At 42.5% G+C, this 14,633-nt stretch overlaps 1 protein-coding gene across 2 annotated transcripts in view; it reads right to left on the bottom strand.

Annotated features, from left to right (window-relative positions):
* Positions 1–14,326, bottom strand: part of ZDHHC14 (zinc finger DHHC-type palmitoyltransferase 14) — a 293,643-nt gene extending 279,317 nt beyond the window's left edge. Inside the window, exon 1 of one of the 2 annotated variants that reach the window (XM_040238892.1) lies at positions 14,024–14,326. In XM_040238892.1, coding sequence (XP_040094826.1) covers positions 14,024–14,268 — 245 coding nt within the window. In that variant the 5' untranslated portion in view covers positions 14,269–14,326. The remainder of the gene's footprint in view (positions 1–14,023) is intronic. The other variant, XM_040238893.1, reaches the window with a different exon arrangement.
* Between the last annotated feature and the right edge of the window lie 307 nt (positions 14,327–14,633).

Below are 14,633 nucleotides of genomic sequence, written 5' to 3'. Positions count from 1 at the left end.
ACTTCTAACCTACAAAATTGTTGGATAATAAATCTGGGTCATTTTAAGCCACTGAGTGTGTGGTGATTTGCTGCGACAGATAGCAAGAGAAAACTCATACGGGAGAGAGACTCAGGAGAAAGGAAAAAGCGTCTTCCTTGTTTCCACACTGCAGCTCTCCCCTTGTGTGCTGATTCGGGCTCCCTCTCAGGAACGTTTCATATTTTTCTTGAAAATAACTAGGGTCAACACTGGGTGGCAGGAACAAACCCATACCACAGTCTAAAATCAACAACTTCACACCTTGTTTAGAAAGAAGAGTACTATTCTCATGTTCTAGGAGACGACATTAGCCCGATCCATCAATCCTAACTATCCATAGCCAAGAGGCGGAAGAGTTTAGTTATAAATGAGTGGGACTCTGTTTGGCTGTCACTTCAACTTCTAAATGAAAACAGAATGCAGGGTGTGTGTGTTCAGTTCCTTGGTGGTGGAGGTAAGGTCCTACATGCCTCAAGGTCAAAACACCAGAACATAAACCACAGAAGCAATATTGTGACAAATTCAATAAAAACTTTAAAAATGGTCCACATTTAAAAATATACATATATAAATATATATAATGGTAATAGCTTCCTACTTCCATAAAGGCATAATTAATAATTCTAAGTACTAGTTTTTACCATTTTTTTTATTTTGAGCCAAAGAAGAGGTTCTTTTTACACAATGTTATTCAGTGTTAATCCTGACTAAAATAATTTTGTGACAGTTATCTTTCAGTATCTATTTATTTTTTAAAAGACAAGAGCATACCTTTTGAAATATTCTGTGCAAAATATGCTTAAAGCTAATGGAATAGGTGCATAAACATGAACTCAGCAGCTCTCCTAAACAGAGTAGAAATCATCATTTGAATGTGTGTGGGGGGACCATTCTGGAGTTTAATTTGCATGGCTCACTATCTTAAAAAGGAGCAGAGAAATTTATATCAAGTTGATAGGTGTGAGATAACCTGAGTACAGAATTCTTCTCCCTAGGTAGAAAGACAGACTATATAGAGCTGCAGAATTTAACCCCACTTTGGCTTATATGTTCAAGTATGCCCTTATCTGCCATCAAGAAGGGATGGATGGGAAATTCACGGCATTAAAACCTCCAAAACAGTACCATTCAAGACAATAAGTGGAATTGATTATATAACCTGAACGATCAGATCACTGGGCTTTCCTGGTGGCTCAGTGGTAAAGAATCCGCCTGCCAATGCGGGAGACACGGATTCAATCCCTGATCTGGGAAGATGCCACATGCCAACTGAGCCCTCTTGCCATAACTATTGAGGTTGTGCTCCAGAGTCCACGAGCTGCAACTGCTGAGCCCACAGCAGCAACTACTGAAGCCTGCACCCCCTAGACACACCTGTGCTTCACAATAAGAGAACCACTGCGATGAAGCCCATGCCCCACAGTTAGAGAAAAGCCCACGCAGCCCGCAGACCCAGCCCAGCCAAAATAAATTTTAAAAGTTAAAAAAAAAAAAAGGAGAGAAAAAAAATAGTCACATGCTCTTATACCACTGAGAGAAAAGGAAAAAGAAAAACTGGGCCGGGGGAGGGGGGCGCGGGGAGGAAGGATGCTGGATTTTGTCAAGGAAGTAGCCAGGAACACACATTGTGGAGACCCAACCTCTTTCTGCTATCTGTACAAGGAGATGCAGTAATTTTCCATCACAGTAAGTGGGACTAACGCCTCTCACAGACTCCAGTGTTTTGTGTTAAAATAAGCTATTCCTCTGTTTTCATCAGAAGCACCTGAAAGCTACTAAAAGAGAGCAGACTCTAAAGCTTAAGCTCTTTCCCAAATGAGTGGGACGGCCAGCCACTCCCCCACTGATAAGACTATCTCCAGGCAGACCACATCCAGCCCCCAAGACCGTTGGCTACACCCTCCATCAGCCACCCTGCCCAGCCTGGTGGTTCTCAGAAGAAAGACCAGGCAGTTGGCCTCTGAAGTCAGAAGTTCTGAAAGCCCAGTTTGAAGATGTATGGAAATTCACATTTCTTAATAGTTGGTTCTGTTCAAATATGTTTAAAATGTTCTAAAATAAAACAGTCTCCCTTGAAAGCAAGTCTACTTCCAAACTCTCTAGGGTCCACGGGGAAGTCCATTCGAATGGCAGGACAGCTCTCAGAGGAAGGGTCAAGGAGGAAGGGATCAAAACAAGCCTAAATGAAGCATAGGACAACCTCTAGCGACTGGAGAAATGGAGTCCAGAGAAAAGGAGACACAGACACACACACACACACACACACACACACAGAGCTGTCACGTTTCCCTTCATTCTGGGCCGATCACGAAAGGGGAAGAGATTTTTCTCTCTCAAGTAGAGCAGGGAGACCAAAGAGTCTATAAGAGCAGGGAGGGCTGGCAGGTTCAGTCAGAAATCCTTCTATCAGGACGGTCAAAGAAAGCAGCTACATCAGAAGAGGTCAGTAGCAGAATCTTAACTACAGGTCCTCTGAGGGGCTGTGTCTAAGTCAGGCATGAGATCAGGGAAGAGCTTCCAAACCTAGAGTGTTGTAAATGAGGGGAGAAGAGCTACAGCTTTCTCTTAAAATCTATTAAAAACGAGCATCAAACTATGACGATGAAGATAAAATCTGTGATAAAGTACCTCACTCATCATATACGTGTATACTCAATCATATCTGACTCTTTGCAACCCCATGGACTGCAGCCCACCAGGCTCTTCTGTCCATGGAACTTTCCAGGCAAAAATACTGGGTAGCCATTTCCTACACTAGGGGATCTTCCCAGCCCAGGGACTGAACCCACCTCTTTTGTGTCTCCTGCATTGGCAGGCAGATTCTTTACCACTGCACTACTTAGGTCAAATAGTAAGGATGTCTATTTCTTTAAACCTTGCTCTTAATTGTATACAACTTCAATGGTTAATTGATAGTCATGATTTGTTACTTTTATAAATATATTAATATAACCATGTAGAAGCATAACAGAATGCATCCCATGCTAAACTCTCTGTTACCCAGACCTAAGCATTTCGGTCTAGATATCACAGGCAGTGCCAGGACACCCTTCAGAAGAAATCAAAGCCTATGCGGAGGCAGTCTTGCATATTCTGTAAAGTGAAAGTAAATGCCAAGAACCAGTGAGAAGTCAAAGAAATATTAGAAAGAGTATGATGAATAAATTGAGCATATGTATATAAACCAAATATTTAAGCAATAAAAACTAATTACATAGATGTACAACAACATAAATGAATCTGAGAAACACAACATTAAGTTAAAAAAAAAAATCACAAGTTGAAAGTTGTAAGAGCAATCACTCCCACTCTGTCAATGAAAGTAAGCCAGATTAGCTACAAAAGCACAGTTTTTAAAATATATCAGGGAGCTGAGGATGCAAAGAAGTATAAATGTGTCAAGCCCATCCCCAAAGAAAAAAAAGGCCAAGAGTAGCTTTCATTCCTACCAAAATGGCAGGGAGAACAGGAATCTACCATAAACAGGATTTAAGGAAAAACTAGCAAAATTTTAACCAGGCTAATGGCCACATGTGGACTGCTATATGGATTCGAATTCCAGGGAGACTCAGCCACAGAGTAGGTCTGTACCACCAGCCAACTCTTCCCTGTGGCTCGTCACCAAATACAGGCAAGAATACACCAAAAGCTTGGGATGGGGCAGGACACTTAAGAAAGATCTGCCCTGACACTTATGGGACCTTTCCCAAGGATAGGGCAGGGGTCACAGCATAGAAAAATGAGAAGAATTTCTCTCAGGCACTTCAAGCCTTTATGCAGGGCACTGTAGCAGCCATCCAAAAGCTGAGAGCAAACAGCTGGGCAGAAAGAGATGTCCTAGGTATAGATGCAGGGACAAGACTGCAAAGAAAGCTCTCCAGTATCCCAAAAAGCTGGCATTTTGCCTGAAAAACAAATCTCCCACAGCTCAGTAAGCTGGTGCTGAGCTGTGGAACATTAAGAGTTTTTATCAGGATTCAGATACCAGTCCCTGCAAAGGGAAAGTTCTTATTCTTCCCTCAAAATATCTGAAGTCAGTGATTAAATGAATGTAACTAAAGCTTCACCAAAGGTCACACCCATTTCAATTACAAATGAGATTGACTCAGCCCACACACTACTGGCCTGAAAGAAGTCCATGCCCTTTTAAGTTACTGAAGCCTCTGCAATTCTTTTACACACAATATCTAGCTTGCAATCAAAACTTATGAGGAACACAAAGAAGGTAGAAACTGTAAGCCCCAGTCAAGAGAAGAAATAGCCAAAAGAAGTGGGTCCAGAGATGATATACTGCCATCGTAAGGCAAGGACTCTGAAATAACTACCAAAAAAAAAAAAAAAAGTGTTAAAGGATCCAGTAGAAATTATGGACAGAAACGGAAATTTTCAGCAGAAGAATGAAAACTATTTTTCTTAACTCATGTTTAAAAACTAGTTTTTCAAACACAGGAATGCTCAGAACAAAAAGTAAGGTATCAAAGAGGGCTCGTCATAGACAGGACACAGCAGAGAAAAAGATCAGTAAACTTAAAGACAGACCAGCAGGAATTATTTAAACTGAAACACAAAGAGAAAAAAAAAGTAAAACAATTAAAAAATCCAAGATGTATGGGACTATATTCCTTCATCCCGGGACCGTGCCTACAAGATGAGGAGAGGGGGTTGGGGCTGTGTCACCGTGTTAGGCATTACTGACACTATATAATATGGTATCATGCATAAATTAATGAAGTTCCAGGCAAGGAGAGAGAATAGGACAAAAGATTTTTGAAGAAACAATGGATGGAAAGTTATCAAAACTTCAAGATATCAATCTACAGATCCAAGAAGCTTTAGTAAATCTAAAGCAGGATCCCTATAAGAAAAACTGCACCTCAGTATGTCTTCATTCAAGTGTTGAAAAAAAAAAAAAGAAAGTCAGCTGGAAAAAAAAAAATCACCCATTACATACAGGGGGAAATAGAAAATGTAAGAACTAACTTATCTTAGAAATTAAAGAGGCCAGAAGACAATGGGCCAATATCTTCAAAGTTCTGGTAGGATAAAAAGAAACTGTCAAACTAGAATTCTATATCCAGTGAAAATATCCTTTAAAAATGAAGGCAGAAACAAATACTGTCAACACAAAAACTAAGAGAACTTGTCACCAGCAGACCTGCATACAAGAAATGTTAAAAAGTACTTTGGCCCAAGAGAAATAATGCATATTAAAGAAATAAAGAGTACTATAAATGGTAAATATGTGAGAATAAATACAAAATTCTATTTAAAATTATTGCTTTTTCATATATATACAAGTGTATGTGTCTTTTAGATTTTATATATGTGTACAGGTTTTGTTTTAAAGTATATTCATTTTATACATATATACATATTTACATTTATGTTTCCTTTAAATACTACTGACCACTTTTAAATAATAACATTACTGGATTTGTATCATAACAGATATAAGCTATATGAGAATAAGAGTCAAAGGGTGAAAGAAGTGGGACTATAATATTATGTTTCTCATATTAGTTTTGAAGTTCAACATTACTATTTGGAAGCAGACTATTAAAGAGTAAAGATGCATATTCTAATTTCTCAAACAACTACTAAAAAAAAAATACAAAGAAAGATAGCCCACATTTTTTAAAGGAAATAAAATAGAATGCTAAAAATAGGCAATTCATCTAAAAGGAGGCAAGAAGGAAGAAAAGAGAAAAAAACAGATAAATAGAAAACAAATACCACAACGATAAACTTTAACCCACTGGTCCTAGGATAGAGGCAAAATTTGAATGTGGACTATTGTATCCATGTTAAATTTCCTGAAATGGATACTAATACTGTGTGTGTATAACAGAATATCCTTTCTTGTAAGAACTACACGCAGAAAAATATGGATATAAAGAACATGACATCTGAAACTTACCCTTCAACAGGTCAGAAAAGGGAAGGAGAGAGGAGGGAGGGAGAGCTTTTCTAAATAAAAGATTTTCATTACTTTTTTATATATAAGAAAATTTTATTTATATGTATTTTTAAAATATTTATATTTATTTATTTGGCTATGCCAGGTCTTAGTTGCAGCATTCAGGATCTTTAGTTGTAGCATGCTAACTCTAAGTTGCAACATGCGATTCTAGTTCCCTGATCAGGGATTGAACCTGGGTCCCTGCACTGGGACCATGAAGCCTTAGCCATCAGACCACCAGGGGAGTCCCTTCAAATTTTTTAAATAGAAAAATAAGCCAAACTAAACGCAGGCCAGGAAGCCACAGTCAAAACTGGACACGGAACAACAGACTGGTTCCAAATAGGAAAAGGAGTACGTCAAGGCTGTATATTGTCACCCTGCTTATTTAACTTCTATGCAGAGTACAGCACACAAGCTGGAATCAAGATTGCCGGGAGAAATATCAGTAACCTCAGATATGCAGATGACACCACCCTTATGGCAGAAAGTGAAGAGGAACTAAAAAGCCTCTTGATGAAAGTGAAAGAGGAAGAGTGAAAAGTTGGCTTAAAGCTCAACATTCAGAAAACCAAGATCATGGCATCTGGTCCCATCACTTCATGGCAAATAGATGGGGAAACAGTGGAAACAGTGTCAGACTTTATTTTTTTGGGCTCCAAAATCACTGCAGGTGGTGACTGCAGCCATGAAATTAAAAGACGCTTACTCCTTGGAAGGAAAGTTATGACCAACCTAGATGGCATATTCAAAAGCAGAGACATTACTTTGCCAACAAAGGTCCGTCTAGTCAAGGCTATTGTTTTTACAGTAGTCATGTATGGATGTGAGAGTTGGACTGTGAAGAAAGCTGAGGGCTGAAGAATTGATGCTTTTGAACTGTGGTGTTGGAAAAGACTTGAGAGTCCCTTGGACTGCAAGGAGATCCAACCAGTCCATTCTGAAGGAGATCAGTCCTGGGTGTTCTTTGGAAGAATGATGCTAAAGCTGAAACTCCAGTACTTTGGCCACCTCATGTGAAGAGTTGACTCATTGGAAAAGACCCTGATGCTGGGAGGGATTGGGGTCAGGAGGAGAAGGGGACGACAGAGGATGAGATGGCTGGATGGCATCACCGACTTGATGGACATGAGTTTGAGTGAACTCTGGGAGTTGGTGATGGACAGGGAGGCCTGGGGTGCTATAATTCATGGGGTTGCAGAGAGTCAGACAGAACTGAGCAACTGAACTGAACTGAACTGAACTGAAACAACGTATTATTGGGGAATGCATACATTCAACAAGCTTGAGGGTAAAAAGGCAAGGCATTAATAATGACTAGCTCAGGTACTGATGACCTCAGGGAGTGGCAGGAAGATGTCCCAGGGCTGAAACCCAGAGGATGTAATACTCAGAAGCCCTGATATTAATGTGGTTCTTGAGTAAGTGGCAGTTTCATGGGTGCTCTTTATAATATTTTATTTCAAGTTTGCACGTGTGTTACATAAATCTTCTGTATCGATCTAATACTACATTTTTTAAACAGGGGGTAAACAGAAGAAACAGATCATCCAGTTTATAAAAATTAGTTTGAATTCGGACCAACTTTTATATTTAGTGAAGAACTAAACAAAAGCATTAAGAAGGTCCCCAGCTCTTACTTGAACCAACTGTCGCTTTATCAGATTCAAATTTCTGGGTATATCTAATTAAAGCATCTACTGATTTGGGGCCCAGTCACGTCCAACTCTTTGTAACCCGATGAACTATAGCCCACGAGGCTCCTCTGTCCATAGGATTTTCGAGGCAAGAATACTGGAATAGGTTGCCATTTCTTCCTCCAGGGGATCTTCCTGACCCAGGGATCGAACCCGAACCTCCTGTGTCTCCTGCTTTGGCAGGTGGATTCTTTTCCACTGAGCCACCAGGGAAGACCATCAGCATCTATTGACCACCACCATTTTCCCTTTCCTGACAACCTCATCTACAAAGCAAGGAGCACATGTCCTTGAAACCCTTAATTTAAGTTCTCTTGCTAAGAAATAATAACTCTGCTTTGAATAAATTATGTGCAGCATTGTACTGCAAAAGAAAAATCTCCAGGTTATGTAGATACGGGCTTCCCTGATGGCTCAGCGGAGTAAAGGATCCACTTGCAATGCAGGGCACACAGGAGATGCCGTGGGTTTGACCCCTGGGTTGGGAAGATCTCCTGAAGGAGGAAAACGACAACCCACTCCAGTATTCTTGCCTGGAGAATCCCATGGACAGAGGAGCCTGGTGGGCTACAGTCCACAGGGTCACAAGAGTTGTACACAACTGAGCAAGCAAGCACGCATGTAGATACAGTCCATTAAATAACTGACCATCATCACCCTATTACAGGAACCTACAGGAGTCCTTTTTGCATAATGTGATGTCACTAAGCTAACAGCAAACAGTGAAATATAAGTAGTCAATAGAATTCTTAAGAATCCTATTATATAAATTCAAGTATCCAAAGTCAAGACAGTATGAAACGTAAAATTATTCTAGGTGCTGGTGGTTGTTGGGTAACCTTGATATATATCACAGAGTGCTTTGTTTGTTTAAAGCATTTAGTTAAAAAATACAGAAAAAAAAAAAAGAAATCTTGGTTGGTGAAGAGAACATCCCAACTCTATCATTAGTTTTCTAAGTAACCAATTAGTTTTCTTTGATTTCTTCTGTTTCAACTGATGCATTTGAAAAAGGATGATATTTGATTCTGAATTACATTATAATCAATGTTTCTAAGGCAAATGTTCTATAAGATATTATTAATTCCACATTTTATTAAAGTTCCCAACTTTACAAAATGAAAAACCAAAGCACATAGAAGTTGTTTTTCAGTGTGTTTCAGTTTTACCATTATTTCATTAAATGATAAATATTTACTGAAAGCCTGCTATCCACAAGGTATTACTATAAATGCTGGGGGAATATGAGTGAACAAAACAGAGTCCCTATCCCCAGGGAATTTATACATGTTGCCTGCGTGCTCAGTCACTTCAGTCGTGTCCGACTCTCTGCGACCCCATGGACCATGGCCTGCCAGGCTCCTCCATCCATGGGATTCGCCAGGCAACAGTACTGGAGTGCGTTACCATTTCCTTCTCCATGTGTTAATCACACATAAATGAATGGGTTATCTTTATGTATTATAAGGCAGTATCCTCTACTAGATAATAAAGGATTTCCAATCTAAAAGGGAGACATTATTACTGGAAATCACACTTTTGTTTATGGGGGACAGTCTCTCGTTCCAGCTTCAAGGCAAACAGGACTCCAGTTCCAATGACTACCAATTATTTATCAGTTATTTCAGAGGGGAGGAGCCAAGGAAAGAAAAAAGGGAGAAGAAGGAGGAAGAGGAAGTAGTGAAGGGCAGGAAGGCAAGGGGATGACAAGAGAGCAGAAAACATGACTTTTTTTTTTAAAGAATCACCAATGGACTTCTCAGTGAGGAGAAATTTAAGAACGGTACTGCAATCTCAGCTTCAGCTCTAGTAACATCTTCAAACTGTCTGTGGTGACAGCATGGGAGCAGGGGACGGTCAACTCCAAGATTTGAGCATTGCTCCCCTGGCCTCAAGGGGTGCTCCTGGAAACAAGAACGTCATGTGCACCCCAGTTCATCTCCTTCTTTCTGCCGTGGTGACTAAGAGACTATGAAAGTTCAATACTTTAGGACCAAAGACTTTTGCTTTTTTTCCCCTAAAATTTTCAACTCTAAAGTGGGCTGTGTGTGTGTGTATGTCAGAGAGAAAGAAATTGATAATGTTCACTGATTTTTTCCGGAGAAGGCAATGGCACCCTACTCCAGTACTCTTGCCTGGAAAATCCCATGTTTGGAGGAGCCTGGTAGGCTGCAGTCCATGGGGTCTCAAAGAGTCGGACACAACTGAGCAACTTCACTTTCACTTTTCACCTTCATGCATTGGAGAAGGAAATGGCAACCCACTCCAGTGTTCTTGCCTGGAGAATCCCAGAGACGGGGAGCCTGGTGGGCTGCCGTCTATGGGGTCACACAGAGTCGGACACGACTGAAGTGACTTAGCAGACTGATCTTTTCAAATGACTATTCTGGGGGTGTGAGTCTGAAGACACTGCAGAAAGTCTCTGATGAGCCAGCCCTCAATAAGTGCAAGGAGTAGCGAGACATCTCAATAGCACTGCAACCAACCTCCTCCCTTCCCTCTTAAACACCCATGGAATGCTGTCACTTTGGACCAGCCCTCTATAGGTTGAATAAAAGATCCCCAAAGGTAAACAGCCCCGCCCTAACTGGCAAAGACTGGAGAGCTGCTTTAGGTGGACTTCTAGTTGCTTTCTTTCTGTCTTCTCCATTCTGAGATGGCAGCTCCAAAAACGGAAATGAAATCCAGTCCCTGCTTCCTGGAGGTTTCCCCTGTTCTTGCTCAAGGTCTGGATAAAAGGGGCAGGGGCAAAGCTGCTCCTCTGTTTCAACCGCTGGCTGCACGGTTCCACATTTTTTCAGCCCTAATATGCTATCCCTGTCATGCTTGCTTCATAACCCCCATACGCCCTCCTTCACAGGTTCTCAGAAAGGGGGACCAGTGTCCCTGGGAGGCTATTGCTCTAATAATGCATGCTAAGTTGCTTCAGTCATGTCAGACTCTTTCTGAATCTATGGACTGTAGCCCACCAGGATCCTCTGTCCATGGGATTCTCCAGGCAAGAATACTGGAGTGGATGCCATGTCTTCCTCCAGAGGATCTTCCCCAGGGATCAAACAGACATCTCTTAGGTCTCCTGAATTGGCAGGTGGGTTCTTTACCACTAATGTCACCTGGGAAGCCCTTCTCTAATAATAGGTACCATCTAATGAGTAGATGGTACACATCAGATGTTGTACTAAATATACTTCTTTTAATCTTCACAACATTTAACGGTTGATATTATTAATCCCATTTAACAGACTGGGAAACTAAGGCTTAGAAGAGTCAAATTATGTGTCTAGTGTCATACTTCTGGGCAGAATCTTGGGATCTGTCTTGCCAAAACGCACACACACCTGTGACCACTATTCTACACATGGAGGAGGAGCAGCCCAGACCATCAGAAGGGTCACAGGCTTTGCTGCCTGAAGCCCCACCACTAATTAGTGTGTGACGTTAGGTGGTTGCTTTCCAAGCCTCTGTCACTTCATCTTCAAGTTGGGAATAACTATTCTACCCGGCCTTTCTTCCAGGGTTGAAGACAGTATCAATCAATACCTATTGCTGCATTCCAGGAAGTCCACTTCCCTGTCCATCTGCTCAAGATCAAAAAGGAGAGGTGGGGTGGAGAAGAGTTGCAGGAAAAGGAGGTCTAAAACTGAGTTTAGAAGTTATATGTCTTATTTTCAAATTTCATATTTGCCTTCGTGTGACAGAATGGAGAAGCACAGAGTCTAATGTTTAAAAATGGAACTCTGCTAATATTAAAGTTATCCAGACATGAAATTTACCAAAATAGGCAACCACATAGTATATGCTCAATAAATAACAGGAATGGCAGAAGGAGGGCAGACAATGAGTAAAACAAAACTGGCATTCTGTCTTGATCTCTGTTAGTCTACTGGCATTTCATTTCCCAAGCATGTGACTAATTGGTTCTCTGAGACTCAGTCAAATTAATTTCACTCTGGCATTACCAACGGTAATGAACTTAAAAGCAATACAGGGACAAATATTCTTGCCAAAGCATAATATTCTATAGGTTGAGTGGCCCTATGATTTTTTGCAACTGAGGTTTCGTGCTGCGATGAGCCTTCTTTCCTTGAAATCTGAAATCACCTAATTGAAGTGACGCTCATGGACACCAAAGATACATGTACATGTAGAGCCGATCTAAAAAGGAAGCTGCTGACAGTAGCTAACAAAATCCCAGAGCACATGTTTATTCCTACAGCCATCCATTAACACTGATGCAGAAAAAAAAACAACCTGCTAGTGAGGACTTCGGGGAACTCTTGGAAGAAACACACACAGAGATGAAGAAGTAGAAATGAATTTATGATGGTTTAGTAAAAAGCAATGTTTGAAAAGAAGAAAATAAAAGATAGTAATAACTGGAGGGGACCCCTAACCATCCAGTGGGGATTTGTGTTAGAGAAGATGAATTATTCATGATTCTACATGTAACACACTTGTGGCTGAAGCTGTGCAATGCAATCACAAAGTTAATCCACTTTCTCCACTCTTAACCTTGCTAAAAAGAGCAAAGATGGCAATACGGATCCACTGAAAACTTTGTTAACATTAGGAACATAGTGAACACTGTCTAGGGGGCCCCCTGTAATGAAAGCCGCCATTAGAAGAATGGCATTTCTGTGCAGCCATATGGAATCATCAAGTCAGTGCACAGTTACGACTGCTGCAAACTCTGGCCCCTCGTTCCAGTTCCCCAGGTCTGTAAGGACCAGTGGACGACTCTGGATGAAGGCAAGGAGAACAGAAGCAGCAACAACAGGCATTTATTGGGTCATTCCAAAAGCCTCTCTACACCCTGACCCTCCAGCCCTCTGTCCCCTAGACAGACTCCACCAACGAGTCTCAAAGGTGCACCAAAGTTAAAACCTCTGGGAGAGACCTGAGCATTTTGCAGAGTCAGAAATGGAGGGGCTGTCAGAAAGAAAGGCTGGGGGAGGCGGGAGTTATATCTGAGATCTCTCTCCTCACCTGTTCTAATTCAATCCTGTTAAAATTGTTCATCATGGCACAATGTACAGATGCAAAATGCTTCCCCTCAGAGTCAGAGGGCTTTAAGTGAATAGTATTATACTGTCATCCATTTCTGACTGAGTCAGCATTTGGAATATCAAACATCAGGCACAAAATCAGAGCCTATTAATACTTATCAGAGACAAAAGTAAATACACACAAAGTTTTAATGAACCCTACCCAACAGAAGCAGAAAGCGTTATCATGAACCATAATAACCAGGATACAGCAAAAGCAAAGAACCTCCAATAAATATATTGCTTTTTTTTTTAATGGTGGTGGGGAGTAGTAGCTACAAGTTTCATTGAGCATCAGATACCAAGAATTACATAAGAAGTAGCATTGCAAATGTTGGACCTAATAAGAGCAATTGAAATTGATTCTGGAATGTGGTTAAACTACTTTATCTAATACTATTAATCAGTAAGAAGATCCCTCATTAGTTGGCAGGAGGATAGCTGCTACCAGCCAATCTGATTTTCCTGAAAACAGAGAAGACATGCATGTACTTTTTTTTTTCCCGTTAAAGCTCTAAAGTCCCCAAGTATTGTTTCTGGAGTCAGAAGTTACCAAGCAGTATCATACTCTTACTGAAAATAGGCCTACAGTCTCCTTTTTAACCTGTTTGCAAATATCAGGAAGGGGTGGGAAAAGTGTTTGCTTGGAATATTTTTTTATTGAAACATTTTTTTAAAACAGTGAAGCGTTTAGACACCTGATAGTAAATCAGAAACTGTTGACCAAGAGTGAACCTCTAAAAGGGAATGAAAAATGAAATGATCCTTCCAGGCCACATGGGGTGGCCTACACTCTGAGACCTCAAGCAACCAAGATTTCTCGATATTCAGCAAAGACGCGTAGAAGATTTCAGAAGCCGAGCTTAACATGATGCCCTTACAGCTCTTGAATAGGAAAGGAAGCCAACTCTGTGGATCCCCTCTGTGGATCTACCTCCTTCCCGCTTCCTACAGAAGGCTACATCTGGGCTGGACTGCTATTCCCCAAACTCTAGGAGTCGGGCCAGCGCCAAGAATCAGCCACCTGCCAAAGTGCCACTCAACAAGGCGGGTACACCTTCCAAGTGTCCCCCTCTGCCCTGTCCTCCACTCCTAGAGCCCGACCCAGAACTGCATTATCTCTGGGGACGGACCAGCAAATAGACCTTTGAAAAAAAAGAAAAAAGGTGTCTGTCGGGGGGCGTCTGTATTATATAACGATATACAACAGATAAGGCTTCTAGAAAACGAAAGTATCGAGGGGAGGGTCAGGGATCGAGGGGGTCGGGGAAGGCGTCGAGAAAGCTTTCGCCGCCACTTACTCGAAGGCGAAGAAGAGTCCGCTAGTGACCAGGATGAGGACGAGGGTCAGGTAGAAGACGCCCGTCTGCCGGGCCATCATGATCCTCCCGTTGCAGAAGAACTTGTTTCTTCCCGGGAAAACCTCCCATTTCCTCCGGGCCGCGATTTTCTTCTTCTTGTGGGGCGACTCCATGGGGGAGGAGCTGTGGGTGCTGATCTGACTGTACTCGCAGTCTTTCATGGGCCCGCCGCCGCCGGGAGGCATCCACGAGGGCAGCCGGCTGGGGGCGCACACCCCCAGCAGCCCCCCGGCCGCGCGGGCCCCGCCGAGCCACGACCGCCGCCGGCCGCCCGGCCGCCCCCCGAGCCTCGGTGCCGCGGCCCCTACGCGGGCTCCCGGCTCGGCGACAACTTTGCCGAGGACACCCAGGTTAACCCTTTGGGGCGCCCAGCTGTCATAGCCCGATCCCCTGCCGAGAGGGACGGGGCTCGCCCGCAGCCCGCGGCGGCGGTCCTCGCTCGCGTCCAGCCCGCGTGCCGGGGCTCGGGGCCCCCGCGGGGTGCAGGGGGCTGCCCGGCCGCCCCTCGAGCGGCCGCGCGAGGGGACGGGCGCGCGGCCCACCGAGGGGA

The sequence above is a fragment of the Oryx dammah genome, unplaced genomic scaffold (genome assembly GCF_014754425.2).
Source record: "Oryx dammah isolate SB20612 unplaced genomic scaffold, SCBI_Odam_1.1 HiC_scaffold_4, whole genome shotgun sequence".
Lineage (NCBI taxonomy): Eukaryota > Metazoa > Chordata > Mammalia > Artiodactyla > Bovidae > Oryx > Oryx dammah.
The sequence above is the reverse complement of the archived record's forward strand: the minus strand, read 5'-3'. Positions and strand labels throughout refer to the sequence as shown.